Source organism: Drosophila yakuba, chromosome 2R, assembly GCF_016746365.2.
Source record: "Drosophila yakuba strain Tai18E2 chromosome 2R, Prin_Dyak_Tai18E2_2.1, whole genome shotgun sequence".
Classification (NCBI taxonomy): Eukaryota; Metazoa; Arthropoda; class Insecta; order Diptera; family Drosophilidae; genus Drosophila; species Drosophila yakuba.
The window spans coordinates 4,127,716-4,154,609 of NC_052528.2; the positions used below are offsets into that span (position 1 = coordinate 4,127,716).

The following is a 26,894-nucleotide window of genomic DNA, read 5'->3' on the forward strand; positions in this document are numbered from 1 at the left end:
ACGTTCAAACTTCGGTAAAGTTTATAACTGTTACTCGTAGAGTGAAAGGGTATACTAAATTCGTTTAAAAGTATGTAACAGGCAGAAGGAAGCGTTTCCCACCATATAAATTAAACATATTTTTGATTAGGATCCAGAAAAAGTTAAACATTTTTTGTTCGCACTCCCACTAGCTGAGTAATGGGTATCTGATAGTCGGAGAACTCGACTATAGTGTTCTTTATTGTTTGATTTTAAAACTGTAGAATTCCAACGTATGAATAAAAAAAAAGAAAAGTGAAATTTACGAGTACACATTTTATAAAACGATTGCTTATATTCGGGCAAATAACTTGTTTCAGTTGTTTTTTATTGTGAGCGCATTTCAGGCCTACTATTTTAAGGCTTAACACGGTGAATAGTTTCCGCTTTTGATTGGTACCATTTATTTTGTCAAAACCTACCAGTTAAAAGTTCATTACTCGGTGTTCTGAATTTATATGGATGTAGTAATGAATTTCAACGAAAGTTCGCTCTGAAACTATTCTAAATTTGGGGGTAAAAGTTTTTCACAAACTCATTTCTCTGGAGGCGAAGGATTCCTATCATGATCGTGCTGATGATGATGGCGATGATGATGATGATGGTGGTGCCGATGTGGGGGGTGTGATTCTAGCTCCGGCATCAAATCAAGATTGGCTTCAGATGTTAAAATGTCATCGATTTGCGTTGACTTGTCCAATTTCCAGCCTATCTCTGGAGGCGGAGTGACCGTCTTCTGCGATTTTAATGAGAATATGGAACCGATTTTTTTTAATTTGCTGTGGACCGAAGCTTCTACGTCCTGATCCCCTGAGATTTGAAGACTTTTCATTGACAATCCCTGCGACTTGAAAGAATGCTTGGAGCGACTTGACGAGGAACTGCACGAGGATGAGTTGCCAGAACTTGTATGTACAGGTTTGGTGGTTATCCATATTCTTGCCGCAAACAAAGCCTCTGATTTAAAAGCTTCCTTCAGCGAGATCTACAAATAAATAAAAGTGTTCTATTGAACTTTCCAAAACGACAAAATGTGAAAGTTTCCTTTCACCAGAATAAATTTAAATATGAACTACCTTTTCTTCAATTGCCACCGATTTCACGTTCCAGAGAAACTCCGTACACCCCAGAACCATTGCTGCCAACAAACCGAGACCCAGCACTAGGAAGACGCCACCCACATTTTCCAATCCAAGCTCGGGTGTGTCTCCTCCATCTTCGTCGCTCTTCTCGCAGTTCCCGCCGCCGTGCATCTCCTTCCACCACTTTCGCTTTAGTTCCGCCAACTGTCCAAGCTCGCCCAACTTTAGCACTGCCGCGCTGATCTGTTTGCGATACGGGGAATCTGAAAGAAAATATTCATTTTGGGCAACTATTAGAATAACGGAGCAGAGGATAGACGATTGGAACTGCAGCGTCAGTACATTCACGAAACGAACTTGCAATTCTTAGGGACACATCGAGGACTGAGAATGGAAAGGTGCTATCAGAGAAAACGGACTCGAGTAACCTGGCAAGCAGTGAAGCTGCATTGTGAGCAGTAAGGCGGCATACAAATATTATATGTACATATATACATAGGTATATACATATATTACACGTAATATTACCGCGTAAATCAGTTGTAAATCTATCTATTCAATTTATTGTAATCTCCGAAAAGATTGAAGATGAAAATAAGTCAAAAAGACTTAAAGGTATTTCTCCGCGTCCAAATAAAAATCCCAAGTTAGTGAGTGAGAAACACACATAGGTGGTATATATAATGTATCTTAACTACACTTACTGAAGGGCATTGCTATGCCATAGCTCTTGTAGTCTAGCCAGCCACCGATCTGCACCAGGTCGCACTTCCGCTCTACATTATATTCCAGGGTGGTGGACTCCATCAAAAAGGCGTATAGATTCTTGCCTTTTTGTACCCTCTCGACTCCCTCGTCGTTGGTTTTTGTGAAAACTGAAGGACTTGCGCTTTCCATGGCGGTCCACATCTTCTGATAAGTGCTAAAGTTCGAGTCCCGAAAGAACGCTATTGTGGAACCACCAGCCATCGCACCGTATTTAATTTTACTTTGTGCGGCCAGATCCTCGGCGCTGTTAATGGAGTTCGCCTGCCGAGAATTGGTTAGAAAGGCAGCCAAGTTAGCCGTGTAGGAATTCAGCATCATTAGAGCGAAGAACCACCACATTCCAGTGACCAACCTGGTAGAGGCAGCCCTGGAAATACTCGATCATTAACACAAAATATTGGCCTTATTATATCCGCTTACTTCGGCAGAATGTCACAGCCTTGTCCCATCAATGAGCCGATCGAGAGCCATGTAGTGTTCATAATCGACCATATGTTCTCCACTTCTTCGGGTTCTTTGCAGGGATGAGGGTTTTCCCAGTCGTCAGGTGCCATACGAGCTAATGCGAACAAAAGAAGGGAAATGAAAAGATATGCAGAGCCCATGTAGATCCACACATCCAAGGAGAATGGAGATAAAAACGAGAACAAGTCAGTGGGTGGTGTCGGAGGCTTCGAAAACAGTATGCTGATTCCTAAGGTCATGAATGGGGGTGTAAAGTCAACTGCCTGGCGTCGGGATGACGTCATTGTTAAATCGCAGATTCCAAGGTCAGCATTCTAAAAGAAAAACAAGAGATAACGCTTTAGTCGAGTTTCTTGACTATGAGATACCCGTTACTCAGCTAGTGAAAGTTTGAGTGGGAGAAGACTGGCATTAGAAATAACAAACTCAGAAACAATTAACACATTTTTAAAATTGTATGTGGGACAGCGTTTGGCGGCTTGTGGTTCTTACAGTGGACGTAGAAATGTACAAAACAAATGATAAAACAATGAGTGAACCTTTTTTGTTTTATTTGGGCGGTCGTGTTTTAGAGTGGGCGTGACAACGTTTTGAAACAAACTTGCACAGCGTGATCTTCATTAGGATCTTCATGCTTGGCCTCAACTTTCTAGCTTTTATTGATCTCGAGATCTCGACGTTCATACGGACATACAGACGGACATGGCCAGATCAACTCGGTTTGTGATCCTGATCAATATACATTAATATAATCCCTGTTACTAGACTAATATTTAACATACCCCATCTATCAGCTGCCTCACGATGCCATCCCAGGTCTGGGTCACCTTATTTAGAGCGCCGTACTTGCCGTCGGGGGACATTCGGAATTCGAACTTAAAATTAAGCATTTTAGCAATTTCGTCGATTAAGTCTATAGAGTATCCCTCGTATCGGGAATTGCCCGTCAGGACTTCACCTTCCTCCGGCTCTCGGAGCGTAAGGAATGGGGCTCCCAGGCGTGAGGACACAATAAATGTTTTGTTGGACAGCTTTTGGCCAACTCTCTTCTCGCTCTCTTCGTCGTCATTAAGAACATCCAATCCGTTCACTGGATCCCAAGTGGCTAAGTCCAAGAAGCCATCAGAGTTTAATTCCATAAAACGCAGAGTGAAAAAGTTTCGTTGTCCATTCTCATTAAAGTCAATTCGTCCCGTCGAAGTCTCCTCAGATCGCTATGAAATTCACATGATTATAAGTGATGATATAATTTGCTGACATGTTTGTAAAGTTATATAGCTTTACACAATTACCATTTCCTCTAGAATCTGCTTAATCCCAATCTTCTACCTTTTATAGTTCCTGGGATCTCGACGTCCAGCCAGACGGACAGACAGATTGACAGACGGACAGGGCGATCTGGCCCTCAAGTATTCATCCTGATCAAGAATATATGTATATACTTTATATGGTGTTAAAAGCTTCCTTCTGCCTGGTTTATACTTTTCAATGAATTTAGTAATTTAAATAGGTTAGCTTATAAAGCATTTGTTTGATTTGGTATCTTGTGCCTTAGAGACATGTGAGCTGTGAAGCGCACAGACCTCAAAACAGGCTGCTAATCAGGGTAGGCGTACTACTAATACTACTACGAGTTTCATAGCTCCGGAAACAGGTTAAGGTAAGGCGTGACAACGTCGCCAGATCATCCGGATCGTTAGAACAATTTTTTGTAGGGAAATGCTTTATGTTCTTAAGCCAAACATAAATTGTTGAAAGACCTTACCGCCTTTATGAACTCAATTATGCGTTTGCCAAATGGCCACGGTTTCTTTCGCCTGCATTCTAGATCGGGTGCGGTGAGCTCCTCGAAAATTCCGAGTTCCGTAAGTCCTTTGGAAAAGAGCCAAACGGCATCATTGAGCAGAATCATTTGGGACTTCACCCTATTTGGGTCGACTTTGAAGTAGCGTCCCTCTCGTTTTTCGCGCTCCTCCCAGTCGTGCACTACGTTTTTCACATGAAAGTCGGTCGGATCCATTAGTCGAACTGTAGTTATGTTGGCATCGACACCGGAAAGCTCACCAAAATCTATGGAATGGGTGTCCAGAAGAGGTATAAAAACGCTCTTAAGGTATATAAACGTCGATAATTAGTTACACTTTTGCTCATTTATTGAATACAAACCTGATATTCTCCCAACATTTTGAGCTCATTTGCTTGTTGCAATATTTTTAATAGATTTTCGGGGCCACAATGTAGGATGAGGCAGTTGTCGGTGGAGAGTTTAATTTCCTTTAAAAAAGGCCTGTGGTCGTCATCCGGGCCCAGTTGTTTCACTGTGGTTGGATTGCTGCTGGGCTCACCGATTTGCAAAATATCCTGAAGTTGTTGAAGCTCTATGTGGTCAGAAAAAATTAGAATCTTTTCCGCGATCCTCGTTTCGAATTTACCCTTGTCAGCCTCATAGACAACTGTAAAACTACGCCATGCAAAGCTCTGCACAATCTCCGCAAGTCCCTGGGACAACAAGAGGTTATCAGGATGAACATTGAGGGTCATTGTAGAGTGTTCTCGATCTGGGATGGACTCATTGGGAATCCAGTCATATACTATGTGCGGTATATCGAGTGTGTCGCATATTGAGGCAATTATGTCTGCAAGGGGCAAGGTGATTGCATTAGCTTTAATATTTTGAATTGCGTAATACTCACCGGAACTGCTGCCTGTGCTGGGTCCAAAAATGGCAATTACACCTTGGGAAATCAAATTGCACACTAAGAATGCGATGTAAGTGATGTATTAATAGAATCAGAAGCTTGACAATATTTTTGAGGATTGCAAGCAGACAGCTCTAGCGTCCTCAAGTCTTACCCATTTTTTCCATAATGAAACTATCATCGGTGTTAGCATACACCACAATGGGAACCAGCTCTACGTTCCGCTCCAGTATGTTTGCACGGTCCACCGCTGTTCGGAAAGCGATTTCCGACTCATCTTTGTCTGATGTAAAGATGCTACCTACGGAAAATGCGAACTGTACCGATCCGGATCGCAAGAGGTCGAGACTGTGACCTGGTTGGAAACACTTACCCACCATAAACTGACTTCTGTCTGCGAGGGCTGGCAACGCAATCAGGAGAAAGTGGGTGAGGAATACGTAATACATTTCGCAGGCTATAGCTTTTGGATATCCATGGAATTAAACTTGCCAAAAGACTGCTTTCCTGATGATGTAAAGCTGAAAAAGACTAAATGTGTGCCCACTCTCAACTGTGATGTTCTGAGTTCTGCAATGCAATGCGAAATAGCCGACATATAAACCAGAACGGAAGCAGAACCATGCTAAATTTAAAGGCGCGCAAGATACACAGATTCCAAGAGAGCGCCTGATGCAGTTTGTTTTGCTCTGTGCATTCTAAACAACTTCAATTATGCTGAGAGGCACAGAAAACAAGAGAGAGTGCTATAGGCGAGTTCCCCGACTATTTGATACCCGTACTCAGTTAGTGGGGTACATTGTGGGGAACATTGACAGTTCTTGACGGTTTGTGGGCGTGGCAATAAGTTTTTAGCAAATCGATAGAAATTCACAAGACTAATAATAAAATAAAAAATATTAAAACATTTTTTAAATGTGTGGGCGTACCAGTTTTGGGGGTTTTGTGGGCGTGGCAACTTGCGCTGCGTCTATGTCTCTGGAGCCTTAATGCTGAATCTCAACTTTCTGGTTTTTTATAGTTCATGAGATTTTTACGTTCATACGGACCGTCAGACAGTCGGACGAACATACGGACATGGCCAAATTCTTGGTCCTGATCATGAATTTATATACTTTATATGATCGACCCTGTTACATACTATTCAACGAATCTAGTATACCCTTTTAATCTACGAGTAACGGGTATAAAAATGATTAATTCTTACCTAAAGCGCAACACTTTGCCCCTACTAGTTAATCCATTGCCTCAACGGATATTTATACCCACCACTTGCAGAGTGAAAGTAAAAGTGAAAAAAAAGTTTTATTTTTATGCTATGCCAAAATTTTTAAATTTCTCCCTACCTCTAGCGGAGAAACGGATGTCTGATAGTCGAGAAACCTGGCGTTCCCTTTTCAAAGAATATATATATAATATATTATATTCATAGTAGTGCAAACTTGATCAAATTAAAACAGACATAATATTATCTTGATGGTGTGTACCAAATTAAAACACAAATAGATAGCTCGTTAAATACGCACATTCTCAATTCTCACAGGAGGAAGTTAACCGAAGATATAAAGTAACAAATTGCGAAGCTCCGTTTTATATGTTATAGTATCTTATAAACCTCGGTAAATTATTATGTAGAGATGATTTCAACAATAAATCACCTGAATTCGCATTCAGTTGGTCAAACTGACCTTAAATGGTGGTGAGGTCTGGTCCAAATCAAAGTTCAATGCGCCCTCTGTCTCGTATGTACATACATGCATGGATATCCTGTGACCTGTATGTCTCCTGGATGCATAATTAAATCGTCGCGTAATTGATTGCGACTCCGGTTTCCCGCTTCTGTCATTGGTCCTGGTCCTGCTCTTGTTATTCGGTCAAACGGTAAAAAACACTAAGTTATTTCCGCTTGCCAAGCCTACTTTAAACATACGATGTATTTGTGAAATCAAATTTAAGAACATTTACTGAAAGTGGGAGCTTTAAAACAAACTTTACATACATACGTCCCGAAATCAATCCTCATTAATATTAACCTTATACTTCTCATTGCTGCATTGCGAGATCTGTACGTTCAAACGGACAGAAGGTTGTCCAATCGATTTGTGTGGTGATCCTGTCGTACCAAAAAATTCCGAGGTTAGGTAGAATAGAGTAGCTTTACCTACAGTTAATTAGTTACACAATTTAATTGTGTTTTTTTTTATAAGCCCAAACCGAAGTTACACAGTAACTCCACAAATGCGACATATTGTGGTCCCAAAACCTTCTCACAAATTTTCTGACTGCTAACGGCAGTATGATTAGTTCTCAAAATTTGTGTGGCTTTTTCGGATTTGTTTCTCTTTTCGACTAATCTAATCTTGCGACTAATTAAATGTTCTTACACGAATAAAACCACCCGAGTGCAGTCGAGAAACCCAAATAAATTATTGTGGGTCATGCAATTGCGTTTGCAATTACGGGTTGGCTTGCGGGATTTATTTATGTGACCCCAAGGAGGAACTCTTTGAACTTGTCCCACAAACGTACCAAAAAATAATGTTGCGCCACTTTAAGCAATTAGAAAGTGCGAGACCTGGTTGCAATTATCGGTTTAACATGGGAACTTCTTGGTACTTTATATTAATAATTACGAGGGGGTCAACCTATATTCGGGGCTGGGAATTCGTATCGTCGTATATTACGAAGAGGATGAGGATGGCATACGAGCTAGGCACGCTCTTTGGCATACGCAGACAGACGCCTGACACAAATTCCCCTCCGATTTACACAACTAGCTCGCCCGGGAAGTGCGAGAACGGCGTCCGGATGGTGCTGCAATTTCAAATTCCTTGCACCGCATCAAAGCGCAAACCGAATTGTGACATGTCCTCTCGCTGAAGACCCCATCTCGCACTTCTCCACCGCACCACCCATTGCGTAGCCGCCCAAGTGGCCATCAATGGGGAACAAAGGATGTGGCACATGCACTCGGAAAAAGCACAAATAACATGAACAATAATCCTAATAATCCCAATAATCTTTGTTTTAATCTTCTTAATCATTTGCAATAAGTTGATTACTGGGAGACCTACTCGATTAACATTGTTAGAGAAGAGTACACGATCGGCATATAAATTACTTTGATAAATAATACAAAAACTGGAATGTAGCCATGGCCGGCGATTTCCATAAAATCTGTAGCGAATTCCCCACGCCAGAAATTACGAAAGAATCGGTCATTTAATCGTGTACCAACGAAAGAAGTTTCTCGACCCGTCCACGTTTAAAAAATTTGCTGTCCAACTTTCCATCTATTCCCCACTCCAAATCAAACTGTTTCGCCGGCCCTGATTGTAGCTAAGACTGTACACAATACTTACACTTTTATTTTGTATAAATAACTTGAAGTATTAGTGATATTTATTTTATTGGAATAATTTTGTCGCAGTGTATCTTGGCATCGACGTCCATTCTGGCAGGTCGTTTGGGTGGTGAAGCCCCTTAAAGGAGCAGCCACTTCTACGCATGTGTAGCCGTTGTTAATTGCCGGCTGAGCGGAAGTTTCTAAGAATTTTTGCCTTAATTACATTTCTTAATAAGTTTGTGTGAAACACATTTTAATATTGGCAGACGTTCTAACAGCCTTTAAGCCTTTAAGGAAATGCCGACCGTTTGCTTGGGGAAATCACCCTTAGAAGTCGAACACCTCCCTTATTATTATCCTGTTAGGGTAATTATACCCGTTACTCGTAGAATAAAAGGTTATGCTACAATCGTTGAAAAGTATGTAACAGGCAGAAGAAAGCGTTTCCATATAAAGTATATATATTCTTAATAAGGATCAATAGCCCAGTCGATCTGGCCATGTCCTTCTGTCCCTATGAACGTCGAGATCTCAGGAACTATAAAAGCTATAAAGCTGAGATTACGCATTCTAGTTGATTCTAGTTGACCAAACACCTAAGTGCCCCGCCCACTCTAACGCCCACAAACCGCCCAAAACTGCCACGCCAACACTTTTAAAAAATGTTTTGATATCTTTTTGTTCTTTTTATTAGTATTGTAAATTCCCATCGATTTTCAGAAAAACATTTTAACACTTTTGAAAATGTTCGATATTTTTTCACATTTTTGTTACTCTTGTAAATTCTCTTGATTTGCCAAAAAACTTTTTGCCACGCCCACTCAACCGTCAAAAACTATCAGTGTTGAAGAGTCTTCGCACTTCCACTAACTAAAGGGTATCAGATAGTCGGAAAACTCGACTATAGCGTTCTGACAAATTTCTATGCTAGAATGTGGCTAAACTTGATTATAAAGAACAACCCCCAAAGGAATGTTTACTATCTTGTGCACACTATATAACTTTCGGTAAGTAGTTAGAATTATAAAATTAGTTAGAAATTACAAGCATAGTTGTATGTATGCAATTTAACTCTTGATATTTAAACAGTAGTCACAATAACATAAGAATAAAGTAGCCTGGAAATGAAAATCAAATTCTTTCCAGTCCAGTAGGCGACGCTTTTACTTTTTGCAGATGTCAAACCACAGACCTAGCGTTCCCATCGAATATCTCATTCAGTTTTTGAGTCTTGCTAAATTCATACGTTCTCATTCGTTTCGTTTTCTATATTTATTTGAATAAAAACATCAAAATTTCTCAAAAAAAAACCGTATTAAAATTTGTCCGAATCCGTATTGCTTCTTTTTGTTCTCCCATTTTGTGTGAACCATCTAAAAGAAAGTAAAGTAAGAAACGGTGGCCCTGTAATAACGTTTTTGATATATGAGAGAACAGAGAACGATAACAAATAAAGAAGAAAACTTTACGAAAAGGAAGAGGAGTGAAACTCTTGCCAAACCCAGTAAGAAATATCTCCAAGCCTTCAAAGTATTGGAAAATTCGAAATGTTCGCATCATTATTTATTTATTTATTTATGTTTGCGTTTATAGTTTATATTAAATTTATACCTATTAAAATACATTTTCTATTAGCAGACGCCAATAGAAAAGCTAAGATGACTGAGAACATTGTGTGCCACAAGTGCCAGGAGGCCATCACCAAGCGAATGATCACCGCCCTGGGCAAGACGTGGCATCCGGAGCACTTCCTGTGCCGCCACTGCGATGAGCAGATTGTGGACGCCACCTTCAACATCCAGAGCGGAGAGCCGGTGTGCAACAAGTGCTTCGTGGAGCGGTACACCTACACCTGTGCCGGCTGCAAGAAGCCGATCCTCGAAAGAACCATCTGCGCCATGGGCGAGAGCTGGCACGAGGCTTGCTTCTGCTGCGGCGGAGCCTGCAAGAAGCCGCTGGCCAATCAGTCTTTCTATGAGCGCGACGGCAAGGCCTACTGCAAACAGGATTACGAAGACCTCTTCGCTGCCAGGTGTGCCAAGTGCGAAAAGCCCATTACGGACTCGGCGGTGATCGCCATGAACGTGAAGTGGCATCGCGATTGCTTCCGGTGCAACAAGTGCGAGAATCCCATCACCTCGCAGACCTTTACTATCGACGGGGACAAGCCAGTGTGCCCCGCCTGCAATTGCTGACATCGTCCCAAATATCCCATGTCCTTGCTATGGCACCACATTGTTCATCAAGACTTAACCACTTGTTTCCCTATACTAAAGATAAAATAGTTTCCGATGCTTAAAAGGCCAAGATGCATGCAAGAAATCAGACCCAAACATTTAACACAAACTAGACAATACACGAACACTAAATAAAAAGATTGAGGTGACCAGAATTAGAATGCAGACCCACAATAACAGTGATAACTAAAGAGATGAACTGGAACGCAATCCGTTTCCCAATATTGGGTAAATATTATCCCCAAGCCCTTATCAAGTCTGCTTGATATGAGATCATGTTTCCAAGGGTAAATAAGCTACCCTGCCGTGGAACATGCACATCTGATTATCTCATAAACACCATTAGTCGGTGGGATGATGTGTCCCAACAGTGCAGCGGAAAATGGAAAAGTCTGTGAGGGTGTGCTGTCGTGCCGTCATCGTGGAAAGTTCACACATTCGGGTAACCAACACGAAGCGGCTTCGTTAGTCAAGTTTTTTTGCGGCTTTGGAGTTGCCGTTTTCAGTTTCATTTTTCAAACGGAGCTCGTTCAAAGCGGTTCGGTTGGTTTTTTAGCACAGCGATTTTCCACAATCCAAAAAAGTGTATCCGCGGAAAAGCTAGCTGTCCGAAAACAGGAAAAAAAAGGTGGTTAATTAATTACACTGTTGAAACTGTCCCATAAATAATTGCCATTTAAGGCGAACAATTAAGGAGTCTGTGAAAAGCAGCATCAGCTTCAAGCCTCCATAAATCGTGTCTATCAAATTCAAGATCGTGTTTACGTATGTTGCGAACTCTGAAATTTATTCGCGAGTTAGTGCCAGATTTTCCTGATTCGGATTTTCCAAATGCATACAATATCGTCACGTCTAATGGCACTGACAACTCAATACAGATCGTGTAGATTGGCACCGGATAACTGTGATTTAGCAGTGCGTGCCGAAGTTGAATTAGTTTACTCAATAAACTGCAATTACTTGAAGTCACATATTGAGGGAAATCATTTATTAAATTGAGACTGAAGTCGAGAAAACAGATTTACTAACAATTATACAAGAGTTCACACAATTTCATTTGTGGTAGTAAAACATTTTAAGTTTGGGTGGTCTGAATTTATTTTCTAATTAATACGGTTAACATATATTTTTAAATGAGATTCGAAAGATAACAATAGTGTGCATGTTTTTTATATTAAAAGGTATAAAAAAGGTATAAAAATTAAAATGTTAGCGATTTTCGCGCTTGCGTTGGCTCCGGTGGGGAGGCAATTAAAATGTTAATACTTACCTCAGACAAGTTTAAAAATGTGAGATTAATTAAAAAATATTTTATTTAGATTACCTAGGTGACAGAAAATTAATTGTTAGCATGTGCAAATGTCAGTCGCGATATGAATTTGCATATTACGAATGTGGTTATAGCTCATACAATGAGATCAATTAAAGTTTGTAATATTTGCTATTGATGATTGTTTTGGATCAACAAGAACATCACGCATACGCTGTCATTCCCTAACCCTTTTTCGGGGAAATGGAATCCGAGCAAGAGCTCTAAGCTTCCAGGCCAAAATTATTGATGCTACACTGGCATTCTTTTCTAATTTGTCGATTTCTGCGAACGAAAAAATAACAGAGGCAACTAACAATCCGATAGCACTGGAAAAAATCCAAGCCTAAGTCAAAGAAAACTGCAAAATGTTTCATTTTGTTTATCTACGTTTTATTCTATTGGGGTCCCAAAATTCCGTTTTTTGTTATAGTGCAAGTCGTACTAATATTTTAAACAAGTTACAATCAAAAAATTTAATGTATTCATTAAATATTTGAAATATAAAACCTTTTTTTGTATAATAAAGCAATGCAAAGGCAGAAATTGAATGAAAGTTAAGTTTTTCATTCTTTCAGTAAATAAGCGATTTTTCTACTGATTCTTAACTTTTTGTTGCAGTGCAGTTAAGAAACAGTCGGGGGCAGTCACTGACACTGAAGAACCTCCACAGTCGTACTTTGACTCTTGCGGTCGTCGGATGTTTGTTAGTTCGCCGGCTTCGCATAACTTTTATATGGAAATTGCCGTATTTGGCGTTTCGAGCAACAGGACGCTGTAGACGCACCTTAAAAGTCCGCCCGGATCGGCTGGGTCGCGCTTAACCTTTAATGGGGAAACGCCATGGGCCCGAGCCTTTAAAGCCCCTCCGATTGGCAACCGGTTGGCTCCCAGTGAATGTCTCTGTGTTTCTGTGTGTGTCTGCTGCAAAGCCTCTTTGTGTCATTCGTGTGTCATTAGCATCCGCCAACTGAGCTCCCAGTGTGTCAAAAGATTTGAACTTTAAAGTGCTCAGGTGCTGAAGAGGCCCACAGACAAAAAGTAGACAGCAGACACTTGGACTGCCAGTCAGTCAGTTAGTCGGTCTCTCGGCCTTTGAACGCACTGCGAAAAAAATTGTGAGAATCGGATATTTGGTTATGATATGAAAAAAGTAATTAACTATCTCCAGAAAATGTTGTTTAATTCAAGCCAATATCCAATAAAAATGTGCTGGCGCTGATCAACAAGAGGCGGATAAAGCATGTAATACTGAAATTATTTAAAGCAAATCCCTATTGGTAATAATGAAATGTTCCAAAAGTCAATGAGTTCTAGCCCAGAGCTTCAGTTTCCAGGCAGCTTCACTCAATTATTTTTCCATTCGGCTTTCGGTCAGTGTATGTGAATTGCTTATCACGTTGTTTGACTTTGGGCTCGTTTGAATTATGCGTGCTATCTTCCATTGCCATTCCCCTGGCCAGCGGGTAGGGTAATTCACGCCGCAATTGTCTCTTTCGGGTTCTTTTTATCACACCTGCCGTGCACCGCTGGATACCACACACATGCCACCCATCCATCCGCACTGATCCGACGTGGAGTGGAGTTCCTTGAGTACTCTGTATGGTATGGAGTGGTAAGAGTATACGCACTTCCACTACCAATTTTTGTCTTTTCCCGGCACGTCCACGTTGAGAGAAGCTTGGTACTAGCATAGAATTCGTTATATTTGTTAACGTAGTTCTATGGTTTTTCTAATTCAAAATTCGTTAACGCTTTAGGCAGTTGGTTAGAAGGTTCAGAAAACGTAATAAATTACCAGTATTACTCTATAAAAATTATCATAAATTTAAACCCGAAACTGTCCCAAAAACCATTCAACTTTTTGAAGTAAGGCAGCCACAGCAAACAGTGAAGTAAGCCCACATTGTTTGCCTAAATATTTAATTTAAATTATTCCATTTAAAAACCGATTGAGCCAACTGAAGGCGAATCGACATGAAGTGAATCAGCAAAAAGAACAATTAATATCAATAAGAACAAAAAATCAGCACGCAATCGAGGCGTTCGACTCTTGAACCCCTTTAGAAAATGTAGAATACAAAAATTAAGACAAAAAACCGAAAGCAAAGCCCATAAGCCTCTCACCTGGCGCTGGCCTAAAATAGCGACCGAAGACCATTTAATAACAATATCAATATGTGAAACGAATTCCAAGCTCATTTTGAATTGCAGTAATCAGAATTCGTATTTTCGCGGCTGTCGAAAATTTTGTGCTGAATTAATATAGTGATAAATGAAGATTGCTATCAATAAAAATAATTACCATTCATACCCTTTTAGACGGTACATTGATTGGTTCGAAAATGAATTTCAAAATAAACGAAAACTGGATTTCCTAAAAGTTTTAACGTTTGAACGTTTTTTTAAAGTCAGCTAGGGTATCTAATCTCCGATTGTTTGTTTTAATAAACTTACGTTCTGCACCAAAAACGAAAAACTATTAATGTTCGTGGTATATATATCTGCCATACTCATTGTTCTTTTTTCATATTTCCTGCTCTGGATTTCGCACATCACATCAATTGATAAATGCTACTTATCAATTTGTGATCAAAAGTAATTAAGTTTGTAGCGGAATCGAGTGTGGCTAATTGGATACAGCATTGGAAAAGAAGACCAAACAGAAAAAAACACATGGAAAAACACCAAACAAAAAGCGACAATAAAAAACTACGTTCAATATGTGTAAATACGTAATGTGCGCATACGAGTGAGTGAAAACTGAGCCGACTGATAACTGACTTTTTAAAAGTAAAGTAACCACAATGGCGTCTACTGCTATTGTTTTTGTGACTCTGCTCACAATGATAACCCAACCTAACAACTGTGCAGGTAAGTGAGCTACACACAATTTAAAGATGTTATGAAGGTTAAACTTTATCACTCAATATGGTAGATTGGTAATTTATTAATCCATTCAATCTGCATTAATGCATCTTAGGAAGCAAAAGTAGTCCATTTGATTTTCTGTGTTATTCAATGAACATATATTACAAGTCATGTAAATTCTTCTGAAAGAATAAAAACAATAAACTCTTTAACACCAATATTAGTACCGTGGGAATACAACCGAAGATGTTTCCATAAGTGCTATAATGAAGTGCAATCTCCTTTTTTGACTTTTTGAGGTTGGGGAACTCTGGGTGCTTTTTATTTCTTTTTCGCGTGCCCAAAGTTGCACCTTAACTCCTGTTTGTAAGCCCATTGCGTTCAATGAGACTGGCAAGGCTCTTTTTTTCATTCGACTGTCACAGATGTGAACTGACGTTTTGACAACTTGGTAAGCGATATGTGGGCCTGGCTTTTCGCTTTTGACTTTGCAACCAACTGACTGACGCTGATGGACTGGACTAGCGACGAACTCCCTGAGTCTGCTTCATCAATGTCTTAAACTGGGAAAAATTCTTTACAAATTAAAATTTTTTAATTCATTTATTTCGTCTCTTATTGATTATAAACAGTTTTCTAAATATCCTTTATATCACTTCACTTATTTTCATAAGGAGTTTTTACTTTGCCTTAACGCGATGCTTACCTTAAATTAAGAACAGAGAAATATTTGCACAGTATGGGAATTTTTACTGTTAAATAATTGTATTTATTAGTCTTGTGCTTGTATTTATTTATACTTATTGCATATTATTATTATTTTTTTATATATAATAACATATTTATTCCAACGTATTAAGATAAATTATATTTTTGTTAGTGTGTGAGCACACGCCCAAAAATGAATTCATCACGCTGCGAAGTCACACACCACATATTTTTCGGGGGATGACGATGACTACCACAGCCTTCCATTCCAAGACAGCTGACGCTAAAAAATTCTGCTTAGTTGAATACACCTAATATGAAGATATGAATCGGCGGTCAATCAGTCACTCGGGTTAAAGGTGTCGAAGTGCCCGCCAGCTGCTATTTGCCCCTTTCCCCGCAAGAAATTCATGAACTTATGTATGTGCAATCAATTAAGTCAATAGGTGTGTGCCAGCGTTCGTTTTATGTTTTTATATACGTTCCTCGCATTCTGCGAGCGTTTCATGACTTTAAATAAATAGTTTTGCCCAATGACTGGTCTTAAGCTTTTGCAAAAACTGACAAAAACTGACCCCAAGCTATTACGGCATTAAGAAAATTATATAGTACGGCCATCGATCTTAGCAATATAACTACTCGCTTTTATTTATTTTGCTATAAAAGTGGCTCAAAGCCACAAGCAATATTCAAACGATATTTGTATTTTATTTTACTTCAACTTGAATCGCTGAATCTCACAAGAAACCATTACTTAAAACGCCTTTAAGCCAGTGTCCATTCTCTTCATAAAAATCTCTAATTTTATCTCCTAGCCTGCCACAAAACATTTTCAATGTATTTCATATTTTGCACACATATTGGCTGGATTTATGAGCGGGCTTGACACATTTATCAAACAGTCAAGGTTGGTTCGCTGTCTTCTACTCCGGTAGGTATTTTGCATAGCAAAATATTAACAAAACAAAAACCCATTCGCAGTTGGGCAGCTAGTGGCAGACACAGATTTCACAACAGTCGCACCCGCGTTGAGATCCCAGAAATAGAGTGATTCAGCTACAGATGTGGCGCCTATAAAGCACTCGCATTGTGCTCCTTTAAGTGGGAGTCTGAAATCTGCATTATTTATTAAACTTCTTTTTCTTGTTTGCAAATACAGCGTTTGCCAGGTGAATAAAAAAGAGACTTTTAAGGAAATGAAAAGTGTCAATGCGGTTTTATAAGCAATCCATTTAAGTTAGCCCAGTTTAATTAGCCGGTATTAGCATTTATTTTAAGAGGCTCTTGACTTTGACAAATGCTTTCTACTCGCTGACAGCTAGCAATTAGGCAGTCCGCCCATAGATCAGCGTCCAGAGTCAGTTATTTCTGGAAGTGGTCTTAGTGGTCTGTACGGGAGTGTCGCTCCTCACTCAATGCCAAATGCAAAGCGTCTTTGAAGTTCGCCTGGTGACTTGTAGTCTGCGATAATTCCTAATTTCCTTTACTTTCCTCAATTCCTTATCCACAGTGACTGTGCACTTCTGTGTGCCAGACTAAAAAGGAAAACTAACGAAAATTGCCTTTAAATCAACAACAACAATTTGTGTCTGGTTGATGGTGGTACCCTTTTTTATCTTTATGAAGGAAGTTAATATAAGGATATAAGCCATCTTTAAACTACCGTAAAAGGAAAAAAAAAACCTATCTTAAGATGCTTGAATTTGATTGTCGCTGATTATTTTCTTTTAACTTTTTGTACATGTTAAATTTAACTAAAACATACATAACATTTTTAAGTGTCTGACAAGTGTACAAGTTCGAGGGACTGCCATTTAAGCTCAACTTGTTTAAATTTAAATTTATTCAGCTCTAGCAGAGAGATATTTCAGGGACAGCCAGGACAGGAAATAGAAAAACATTCAAGACAATTTGTCTGCACATTTCGATCGGGTGAAAGTAGAAAGACAGAAGTGGTGTGTAGTGGATTTAATACTGCGAATCTGAACAAAAACCAGAACCTGAGATTGGCCGCGGCAACAGACAACTGCAGTCAGTGCCAAGGAAAATAGAAAACTACGTCTGGCATACGCGACGTATGAGTAATGAAAATAACAATGCAACATGGAAAGGAGTGGGAAAAGAGTGGGAAAAGAGTACCGAAAAAAAAATCCCGGACAAAGACAAAGTTTTCATTACGCAGCAGTAGACAAAAAAATGTGTGTCGGATGCTGGAAAACACCAAATTATCCGCAGACCCAAATGATTCATATTAAGCACGAAGAGCCGTACAAAAACCAGGACTGTGAACTCCGAAAGGTTAATTGGTAGTTGGAACTGATCAAACAGACGGGCAAACAACTGCCGACCTAATTCGATGCGATGTCAATTAATTCGGGCAGATTAATTAGTTTATGCGAAATAAGTTGACATTTCATCCCGGTGCCGCACCCCACTCGGAGTCTCCATTTCACCTGGTCAGTGGCCACCAAGTTCAGGTACACAGGCGCAGCTAATGGCCGTGTCAGGATCCGAGTCGCCGCCCATCCATTGTTGACAGTGCTGTCATTAGCGATTCTTGTACACTGTAAAAACTTATTTGGGAGCATATTTTTAAGCTATCTCCAATGTGTTTTTCATTTAAGCTTTATCATTTTAAAAGAGAAAGTAAGTGGGAAGTACAACACATTAGCATGCTTCATAATATGCATTAATTTAGGCTAACCAATTAGGTCTCTAGTATCAATTTTAAGATTTATATTATTTTTATTAAATTGAAATTTTTAAATTAGAACAGTATTTATTAATATTTGTTAAGAAATAGAGTAGGTCGATTTTGTTTTACAATAAAATCCTTAACATTTTTCTGTCGGTAAACATTTCCAACGAGTCCAATCACCCCAGAAAATCCCAATTGGGTTATCCAGTCCCTCCCTAATTTAAGGGCCACGTTTTATCCACTTTTTAATGCGCCATTTACTGGCCTTTTAATTTACCACCTAATAGATAACCTTAGTCCATTCCTGTTTCATTCCTTTTTACCTGCCCTTTTAACGTTTTTTTGGTTCATACAGCTTCTCTGACTTTTGGTGGCGTTTTGCGTGTGGTTTGGGGGAGTGCTTTTTAATCACCAGCTTAACCCTCTCGCCTGTCACAGGCTTTATGGTCTTAGAGCTCTGATCTCCGGGGAGTATAAGGGGTCAAGTTGAGATTCAATTGAGAACTGATTAAAGCAAATGGGCGGTATAAGATTGGTGAATAGTAGTTCGGTCGGTTTCACCTTATTTGACTCAACGATTTCACGTAAAATACTCATTCTAACACAAAAGGAAAAGTGCTAGCCTTTTCATGCGAAAGGGAATCCGGCATAGGAAACTAAGCTATCGAAACATCATTACTAATCTATTTATTTTTCCGATTGGTTGTAAAAAATTCTATCTGTGGTCTAACATAAATAAAAATTTGTATAGTTTCCTATTACCAACATTTAAAGCGATTCAACGACCACAAGTTGTAAAAGTTTATTAGTTTTTGTGAAGGAAAGCCCTCGGCACTTAAACTTGGACGGAACCCTTCATCCACAAACTGGAATGGCGCCACCATTTGGCAAGAATCTGGGGAGTAAGGGACGCCATAATACCCGCATATTTCATTAGAAACGCTAACAGCATTAGTATATTTTTGTGCGTTGGCCCTTGCCTCAAAAGCGCCACGTTGTTCGCCAAGGACACGCGTTTAAAATGTCATTATAAATGCGCGCACGTTGGAGTAGCACATATAAAACTCAAACCCCCACGTTTACGTATTTTATCAGCGTTTTCGCATGCCTGAGCATCAACAAATGTGGTTTTATTATTTATAATATGTACTATGCCAAAAGGTCTTTTAAACCGAGAAGCGATTTTCTCTCTACCGTTGTAGATTGCTATTGCCGGTATACCGATATCCGACCCCTCCATTTTTGTAGCCCTCTGTTTGGTTACGTCTCGAAGGCTAAGGCTTAATTATGACAGGCATTAAGTGCATGTACCATCGCTTGCTTTGTGGGCATCCAATTAGCAGTTTTTTATTCATTTATTCCAGCTGTTTACACTTACCTCCGGAATCTATATGATTAGGGGTTATCACTTTAGATTAGCGTAATTTAGTGTAAATGCCTAAAAGCTTCTTCTGAAAAATAGGCATTCAATTTTTAGTTTACAGACTTTTTTAAAAGAAAAAACCTCAGAAATTAAACAGATATAAGTACTTTATACACATAAAAGTCGAAAAATAATATTTTCCCATTACCAAATGTAAACCAAAGCTTAATCCAATTTTGTCGATAGACTTCCCAAACATCCCTGTAAATAAATCAGATAAAGTTCAATGCATTTAATTACTATTTGTTCAACAAGATACGCCAAACGATTTACTCCATAACATGACACGCGTTTGTCGTTTTGTTTTCCCCCAATGTTTAGTACAAATAAAATTTGGGGCATGAAATTCTCGGACACAGGCGAAAAAAATTTGTATCCAATTATGCCTGGGGTTGTATTTTTTCCGGCTAACAAAAACTTAACCGTTATCACAAAATCAATACGCAACCCAATGACGCCGACACTTCAATTGGGAGGACAACAAAGGTTCCTGTCCTGTGAAATCGGAAGGGCGGTGCTGCCTTTGTCATTATGATAACCCATATGCTAATAACTAATATCTGTATTATATTTATTTATCGCTTGTATTGGACTTTGACTCGTATGCAAGCACACGGACACAACCATCGTGGGTCATTAGGATGGAGCTCTTATCAAATTACGCATACGCCCTGTTCAATTTTGTCTGCAGGGGGAGTAGAGAACTATTGCCAGATCTATTAAGGTCAACCCAAGTTTATTAAACTATATCATTTGATTGGATTAATTAACGACTGTCAGCGTATGCCCCTCCGTAGATGCAGAAGATGTACAAATAAAGCCACAATTTGATAACATCCTTCGGAAATATATTAAATTTAGTGCGGCACATTGGTTTAGTTTCAATAAACAAACATAAAAATATCCAAAAAGTCCTTTAGGAAAGGTACTTGGATTTTCACCTACATTTCCCAGCTGCATAATGCTAGTCGATAAAGTTAATATTAAGCCACAAATGGAATTGAAAACCCACTTAAACTGAGTGGGTCAATTGTGTTCAACCACTTGTGGCAGCATGACAATCTATGAGACACACACACACCCCTTAATCCCTTATGACGCCATCCACATTAACTTGATTTTTCCACCCTCTTGCTCCTTTGCAGCCGTCGATGTTTACTTTCCCAGCACGTCGGTGAAATTCAATCTGCCCATCAATGAGGAATCGGAGAGCATATTCTCCAAGATCCCGCTGGCTCAGTTTCAAGTCCTGCAGATGGAGAACAACCGGTTGGCCAGTGATTTCCTGTATAGCCTGGAGGAGAATCCACTGCTACGGATAAACAGTTCCTCCGGCGAGATTTATATGCGCACCGATTACCGCTCGCCAAACTCAAGTGCCACGTTTTTGGTGACCGCATTTCCTAGGGATCAACCGGATCACGAGTTGCTGCCTGTTTCGCATCTTTCGTTGGAGGTTACACCCCAGTCCATGGAGGATTACTGTTCAGAGTTGGAGCACATTTGCTTCTGGAGCAGTGCTCAGTACAGTATAGCCGAGTCGCAGGGTCCATATCGGCGCAAGGATATGTTTGAACCTGTACTTATCGGAGCCCTTAATTCCCGGGCTGCGAAGTATCTGTGTCCTCATGTATCTCTGGAATATTCCCTCAACGCTGGTAGTTCCCATTTTGTTTTGAAACAAAATCGACTCTACACCCGACAACCCTTGGATCACGATGAGCTTCATGGCCTGAATGCCAAAGCCGGGCAGCTGCAGGCCAGGATTACCTGCACAGTTAAATTGTCCAGCAGGGATCAGAGGAAGTTCTCGCGCATTTTAGATATCAAGTTACTGGATCGCAATGATAATGGACCCAAGTTGCAGGAGAGTAATTCCAAGTTCGATTTCTATCTGGAACAGCCCTACTTTCAGGCGGTAAGTTTAAAAGTTTCAGGGGTTTAGCGGATTTGGGAGGAGTGGGACTAAAGCAGGGAAAGAAAATTTCAGGGGTAGGGGCATACCAACCAGACCCTCACCAGGCAGATTGTTCGTCTGCCGGCTGTCTGGCTGGTCACTGGGTGCGGGTTTATTGAATTCGCCCATGATGAACGCCGCCTAGACACGCAATCATGTCGGATGCACATGAAAAATATTTAGCGAACATAAAATATGTGTGGTACCACCGATTTCGCTTTAAAAAGGTTTGTCAAAATACCTTCAGACACATTTGTAAATAATTTGAACTCTTAAAATATTTATACTTTCCGCCATATTTTGAATAAGCTTTCTTTTTTTTGGGTGTAGACACCCAAGCCCTCTTACCCAACCATTCTTTCGCCATTGCCACGTCTGAATCCAAAGGTCCTTTTTGGGGTAGATGGACAAAGTAACCACTTCCGTGATTTCTTCTTCTAACTTCTCCTCCTCTCCAACTCATATGTTCCTATTAAAACGCGTAACGCTTATGGGCTTTTATGATTGGAGCATGACAGACAGGAAAGAAAACCGAAGCAAACGGAATGGAAGCGGCATCATCAAGTGACTTCAACACGTATTGCAGTCGAGGTCGGGGTCCCTTAAAGTTGCCACAAAAGGAAATTATGTTGTCGTGTTGGAAACAAGCCAAGCCTATCCCTTAGGATCGGCGAACTATGTCAGTTCAAGTGCAGATAGGGCGATCTTCTTACTCCAACTGGAGTAATTGGTTCTGTACTAAAGTCCTGCCATTACAAATTACTCCAGGTGGCACAGCATTAAAATAATGTACATACAATGATGTACATTTTATTTTATTTCAAGGAAATTGCTGCCGACATGTCCCATAATAAAATGAACAACCGTTTGATGTGATGAGGTGTGGCTGAGGTGCAACTGAACATGGGTGTGACAAAACGAAAACCAGTTCAGTTTCAGATAGTTTTAAGAGCTAGACGGGCATACAAGGAATTTACATATATTTCAAACAATACAACAAAAGTTATTCCTTAAATTATAAATATTCTGGGACTGCTTAGTAAAATCAACAAAGAATAATTAATTTCCTCGACTATCGACCTACTCAACTAGTGGAAGGAGGAATGAAAAATCTCGACGTTCATACGAACGAACAGTCAGTCGGACAAGGCCAGTTTGTCTCGGTTATTGATCCTGACCAAGAATATATATACTTTATATGGTCGGAAACACTTCCTTCTGCCTTTTATATACTTTTCAACGAATCTAGTATACCCTTTTACTCTACGAGTACCGGGTATAAATACGGGCAAAGGACGAACAAGGCCTGATCGATTCGGAAACTGATCCCGATTAAGAATATATATACTTTATAAGGTCGAAAACACATTCTTATACCTTGTTGTGTAAATCCTTAAATAATGCTACCATTCCTACTTAGCACCTACTCCAGGGAGGACAACCTGCTAATGTCCTTACCACTGGGATGCATTAAATGGGGTTTCAGCCTAGGAATGGGGTGTGTCAAGCACTTCACAGGGAATTGTCAGGTCCCAAAGTATCCAAAACCCCAGCCTGACCTTGTGCACGAATGAAAATGCTAATCACCTGGGCATTCTTGGGCATCCTTGTGCAGTGCAGTAATTTGCCAGGGGGTGCCAAGTGGAATGTAATTATCGCTGGTCAGTAAATGCTAATGAAGCTAGCTACTTAATCGTATATTTTTACATATCCCACAGGACGAGGAGGCGGGTGAGAAAGTAATCTACGTGGACAAGGATACACTGGAGGCAAACAGTCACCTGGTCTACGCCGTCCACAATGACTCCAATAGTCTGTTTCGGCCCGACTGCCACGCCTACGAAGCTGATCACACAGGCAGACCACATACCATCGTCAGTTGTCGTAAGTTATATTTTAAAGTATCCCTATTCGTAAACAATGTTTTGCATTAACAAAATCAACAACATTTTGTGCAATAGAACTGCGATTCTCCCGAAACGGTGTCTTCCGGGAAACCCCCTATTGTGTGTCCTTGGAAGCTCGTGATCTGACAATTGAAAGCCGGATCGATGCCATGTCAGCGACAGCCCATGTTTGCTATCATATTAATCTGAGTAATCTTCACGAATCTGACCAAGAATTACCGCAAGCTCTTCCCCTGCGGTCACGTCAACATCAAATATTCGAGAGCGAAGAATTCAATGGAGATTCTGCGGGCCGATCTCTAAGCCCTCCGACCGTGGATTACGAGAAAGATGTTTCCGTATACAGATCGGCTGTTTCTAATTTTCGAGTTGTCCAGCCTGACAGTTTTCTGGACTTAATGAGGTTACGGTCTATTCGATTCGATATTGTGGAGGATAAAATTGGTGCTTTTGGCATCACCTCAACATCGGGTATTGTCTTTGTGAGGAACCCAAAGGCTTTGGAGGAGGCGCCGGAAACCATCTACTTCTTGAATGTCACCTGGATAGATCAGCAACGACTCTCGCACGTTCGAGTGATCAATGTGCACTTGATTCATGGTAGACCCGAGAATACTAGCTGCGAACTGAAGATCAAGTCCCGATCACAGACCTGTGCCCAGATTAAACACCAATCGCAATGCGGTCGATTTTGTGGCTTGGCCACAGGGGGAGGAACTTGCCAGTGGAGGGGATCCAACTCAGCCATGTTTGGCACTAGATATGGTTCCTGTGTCCCCGAATCTCGGTTCTGCCCAGATCATGTCTGTGATCCCCTAGAGGAACTGAATCCCATGGCCTGTCCGCAGGATTGCACTCCAGCTGTAAAAATTGTAGGTCCCCATTCGAGTAACGAAAATAAGAAGGGGATCTACAGTGCCTCCGGAACCTGCATCTGCGAGGATAATGGCAAGTGCTCGTGCGCTCCGTTGGACGAGGAACCCAAGACGAAGAAACCACGAAAACGAAAGAACGAAACAGAGTTGGAACCTCTGATGGGCGGAAAAGGTACTTCTCCGAATCAGCCACTTCAGGATCCACTGCTCCTAGGTGTTCTAAACGTTGCCGGTTTCGAGTGCGATCGGTCGTGCATGTTTTTCGTGATCACTTGCCCTCTACTGTTCGTTCTTCTGCTCCTCTGTTTGCTGATTGCGCAGAGGAAAATGCTCCAACGTCGCTTGGGCAAACAATCGATGACCACATCCTCGAAACAAACCCCTCCGGAGTCGGGAGACGGAGATCTGGCTTTGATGCCGCTACAGAATGGTTTCAAGTTCGAAAGTGGTGATGCCAAGTGGGAGTTTCCCAGACAGAAACTGCAACTAGATACGGTTCTGGGTGAGGGTGAATTTGGTCAGGTCTTGAAAGGCTTTGCTACCGAGATCGCTGGCTTACCGGGAATAACCACGGTGGCCGTAAAGATGCTCAAGAAGGGTGCCAATTCCGTGGAGTATATGGCCTTGCTTTCCGAGTTTCAGCTCCTCCAGGAGGTCTCTCATCCGAATGTGATCAAGCTTTTAGGCGCGTGCACCTCGTCGGAAGCGCCTCTCCTGATCATCGAGTATGCCCGGTATGGTTCGCTGAGGAGCTATCTTCGACTCAGCCGGAAGATCGAGAGTGCGGGCGTGGATTTCGCAGATGGAGTGGAGCCAGTTGATGTTAAGATGGTTCTTACCTTTGCCTGGCAGATTTGCAAGGGTATGGCTTACCTTACTGAATTAAAGGTAGGATAGGACTTTATATTACTTTTGTAACCAAAAAATTGACGTGCTTTCATCCTCCAGTTGGTTCATCGTGATTTGGCTGCTAGAAATGTGCTCCTGGCTGATGGCAAGATATGCAAAATTTCAGATTTCGGACTGACTCGAGATGTTTACGAAGATGATGCCTATTTAAAGAGATCCCGAGACCGTGTGCCCGTCAAGGTAATACCGCCAAATTAACCGCCTTTCAAATTAAAAATAATCTAGAAATTTCTTTTAAAGTGGATGGCTCCGGAATCTTTAGCGGATCATGTGTATACCAGCAAATCGGATGTGTGGTCCTTTGGCGTTCTCTGCTGGGAACTGATCACCCTGGGAGCCTCTCCGTACCCTGGCATTGCTCCCCAGAATCTGTGGTCCTTGCTAAAGACGGGCTACCGGATGAGCAGACCAGAAAATTGTTCGGAGGCTGTCTACTGCATAGTTCGAACCTGCTGGGCAGATGAGCCAAATGGAAGACCCTCCTTCAAGTTCCTGGCTTCGGAGTTTGAAAAGCTATTGGGCAACAATGCCAAGTACATAGATCTGGAAACGAATGCCGTTTCGAATCCCCTTTATTGTGAGGATGATTCCGCCTTGATAACCATGGAGTTAGGCGAACCGGAATCGTTGCAGCACCTTTGGTCACCACCCAAAATAGCCTACGACATCCATGACCAGGGCACCAGCTACGATCAGTCAGAGGAAGAGATGCCAGTGACTTCGACGGCTCCACCAGGCTACGATTTCCCACGACCTTTGATTGATGCTACCGCCAAAGAACAGGTTTTGCGATACGAAAACGATTTGCGATTTCCCTTGAATATTCGAAAATCCAGTTGTACTCCAAGCTACAGCAACATGACCAGTGGATCTCCAGCGACCTCCTCATTGCCACATTATTCTGTCCCCGTGAAGAGAGGTCGCTCCTATCTGGATATGACCAACAATAGTCTCATCCCAGACAACCTGGACAGCAGGGACTTTGAAAAACATCTTTCCAAGAACATCTCCTTTCGTTTCTCTAGTTTGCTTAATCTTAAAGAAACTGCGGAGGTGGCTCCAGGACAGCAAGCTGAGGATGCAGTCTAGACATAGTTTTTCTTAGAGTTCTTATCGCACGCCTGTTTTTCAGTTCAAACTGTTTGTTGATTAGTTTTAGTTTTACATTTAATCAAGTAGCTTTACGCTGAAGCCAAATATGGATTTTAAGAGAACCGATTTCGATTTCGAATACTCGCATGCATTTATTCACTATTTTAACTAACCAAAGAAAGCCTTAGTTTTATTGATCATAAATTCTAAACTTTTCTTTTATTTTAAAACTGATTCTTAACAAACATTTAACTGAAATAAAGAACTTAAATTATTTGTAAGCTGACAAGTTCGGCCGAAGAATGAAAAGTTAACGAAAATAATGATGTATTTCACACAAACTGTTAGCAGACTATAATTTTTTAAATTTATTTTTTATTAAAATATTGAATTTACTAAAGTAATATATGTGCTTCAAAAAGCTTCAGATTGTGTCTGCCCGCCAAGGGCTTTTATATATTTGGATATTTATTTAAATTACAACTTTTACGAAAACCTAATTTAAGATTGTAAAACTTCAAAAGTAA

At 40.6% G+C, this 26,894-nt stretch overlaps 3 protein-coding genes across 8 annotated transcripts; 2 read left to right on the plus strand and 1 right to left on the minus strand.

Annotated features, from left to right (window-relative positions):
* Positions 1–313: 313 nt before the first annotated feature.
* On the minus strand, positions 314–5,619 carry LOC6529230 (glutamate receptor ionotropic, kainate 2). The gene is made up of 11 exons (XM_043206957.1): positions 5,409–5,619; positions 5,190–5,336; positions 5,030–5,092; positions 4,769–4,972; positions 4,503–4,714; positions 4,102–4,443; positions 3,119–3,550; positions 2,292–2,650; positions 1,808–2,238; positions 1,098–1,366; positions 314–1,006 (listed from the first exon to the last, which is right to left on the minus strand). Exons 1-11 carry the CDS (start codon positions 5,482–5,484, stop codon positions 557–559), a joined length of 2,985 nt encoding a protein of 994 aa, XP_043062892.1. The 5' UTR covers positions 5,485–5,619; the 3' UTR covers positions 314–556.
* Positions 5,620–9,546: 3,927 nt separating this feature from the next.
* Positions 9,547–10,773, plus strand: LOC6529231 (transforming growth factor beta-1-induced transcript 1 protein). Of its 4 annotated transcripts, none has more exons than XM_015196768.2 (2): positions 9,547–9,885; positions 10,017–10,773. In XM_015196768.2, exons 1-2 carry the CDS (start codon positions 9,807–9,809, stop codon positions 10,574–10,576), a joined length of 639 nt encoding a protein of 212 aa, XP_015052254.1. In that variant the 5' UTR covers positions 9,547–9,806; the 3' UTR covers positions 10,577–10,773. The 4 variants fall into 4 exon arrangements, with proteins under 4 accessions (XP_015052254.1, XP_015052253.1, XP_015052255.1 ...); XM_015196767.2 differs by having other exon boundaries at positions 9,562–9,930; XM_015196769.2 differs by having other exon boundaries at positions 9,562–9,930; positions 10,020–10,773.
* Positions 10,774–10,855: 82 nt separating this feature from the next.
* On the plus strand, positions 10,856–26,571 carry LOC6529232 (proto-oncogene tyrosine-protein kinase receptor Ret). Of its 3 annotated transcripts, none has more exons than XM_039372471.2 (7): positions 10,856–11,246; positions 14,527–14,801; positions 20,773–21,545; positions 23,303–23,468; positions 23,546–25,254; positions 25,315–25,455; positions 25,516–26,571. In XM_039372471.2, the coding sequence occupies exons 2-7, from the start codon at positions 14,735–14,737 to the stop codon at positions 26,362–26,364; spliced, it is 3,705 nt and encodes a 1,234-aa protein (XP_039228405.1). In that variant the 5' UTR covers positions 10,856–11,246; positions 14,527–14,734; the 3' UTR covers positions 26,365–26,571. The 3 variants fall into 3 exon arrangements, with proteins under 3 accessions (XP_039228405.1, XP_039228404.1, XP_002090238.1); XM_039372470.2 differs by lacking the exon at positions 10,856–11,246 and adding an exon at positions 12,448–13,542; XM_002090202.4 differs by lacking the exon at positions 10,856–11,246 and adding an exon at positions 12,448–13,172.
* Positions 26,572–26,894: the final 323 nt, after the last annotated feature.

Bases quoted from the DNA above. Each gene is read 5' to 3' on its own strand.
- LOC6529230 (XM_043206957.1), bottom strand. From the start codon at position 5,484: ATGTATTACGTATTCCTCACCCACTTTCTCCTGATTGCGTTGCCAGCC. The intron at 5,337-5,408 runs GTAAGTGTTTCC...CATTTTCCGTAG, and splicing joins CAGAAGTCAGTTTATGGTGG to GTAGCATCTTTACATCAGAC. The intron at 3,551-4,101 runs GTAAGGTCTTTC...TGAATTTCATAG, and splicing joins TAATTGAGTTCATAAAGGCG to CGATCTGAGGAGACTTCGAC.
- LOC6529231 (XM_015196767.2), top strand. From the start codon at position 9,807: ATGAGAGAACAGAGAACGATAACAAATAAAGAAGAAAACTTTACGAAA. The intron at 9,931-10,016 runs GTTCGCATCATT...ATTTTCTATTAG, and splicing joins AGTATTGGAAAATTCGAAAT to CAGACGCCAATAGAAAAGCT.
- LOC6529232 (XM_039372471.2), top strand. From the start codon at position 14,735: ATGGCGTCTACTGCTATTGTTTTTGTGACTCTGCTCACAATGATAACC. The intron at 21,546-23,302 runs GTAAGTTTAAAA...CATATCCCACAG, and splicing joins AACAGCCCTACTTTCAGGCG to GACGAGGAGGCGGGTGAGAA. The intron at 23,469-23,545 runs GTAAGTTATATT...TTTGTGCAATAG, and splicing joins ACATACCATCGTCAGTTGTC to AACTGCGATTCTCCCGAAAC.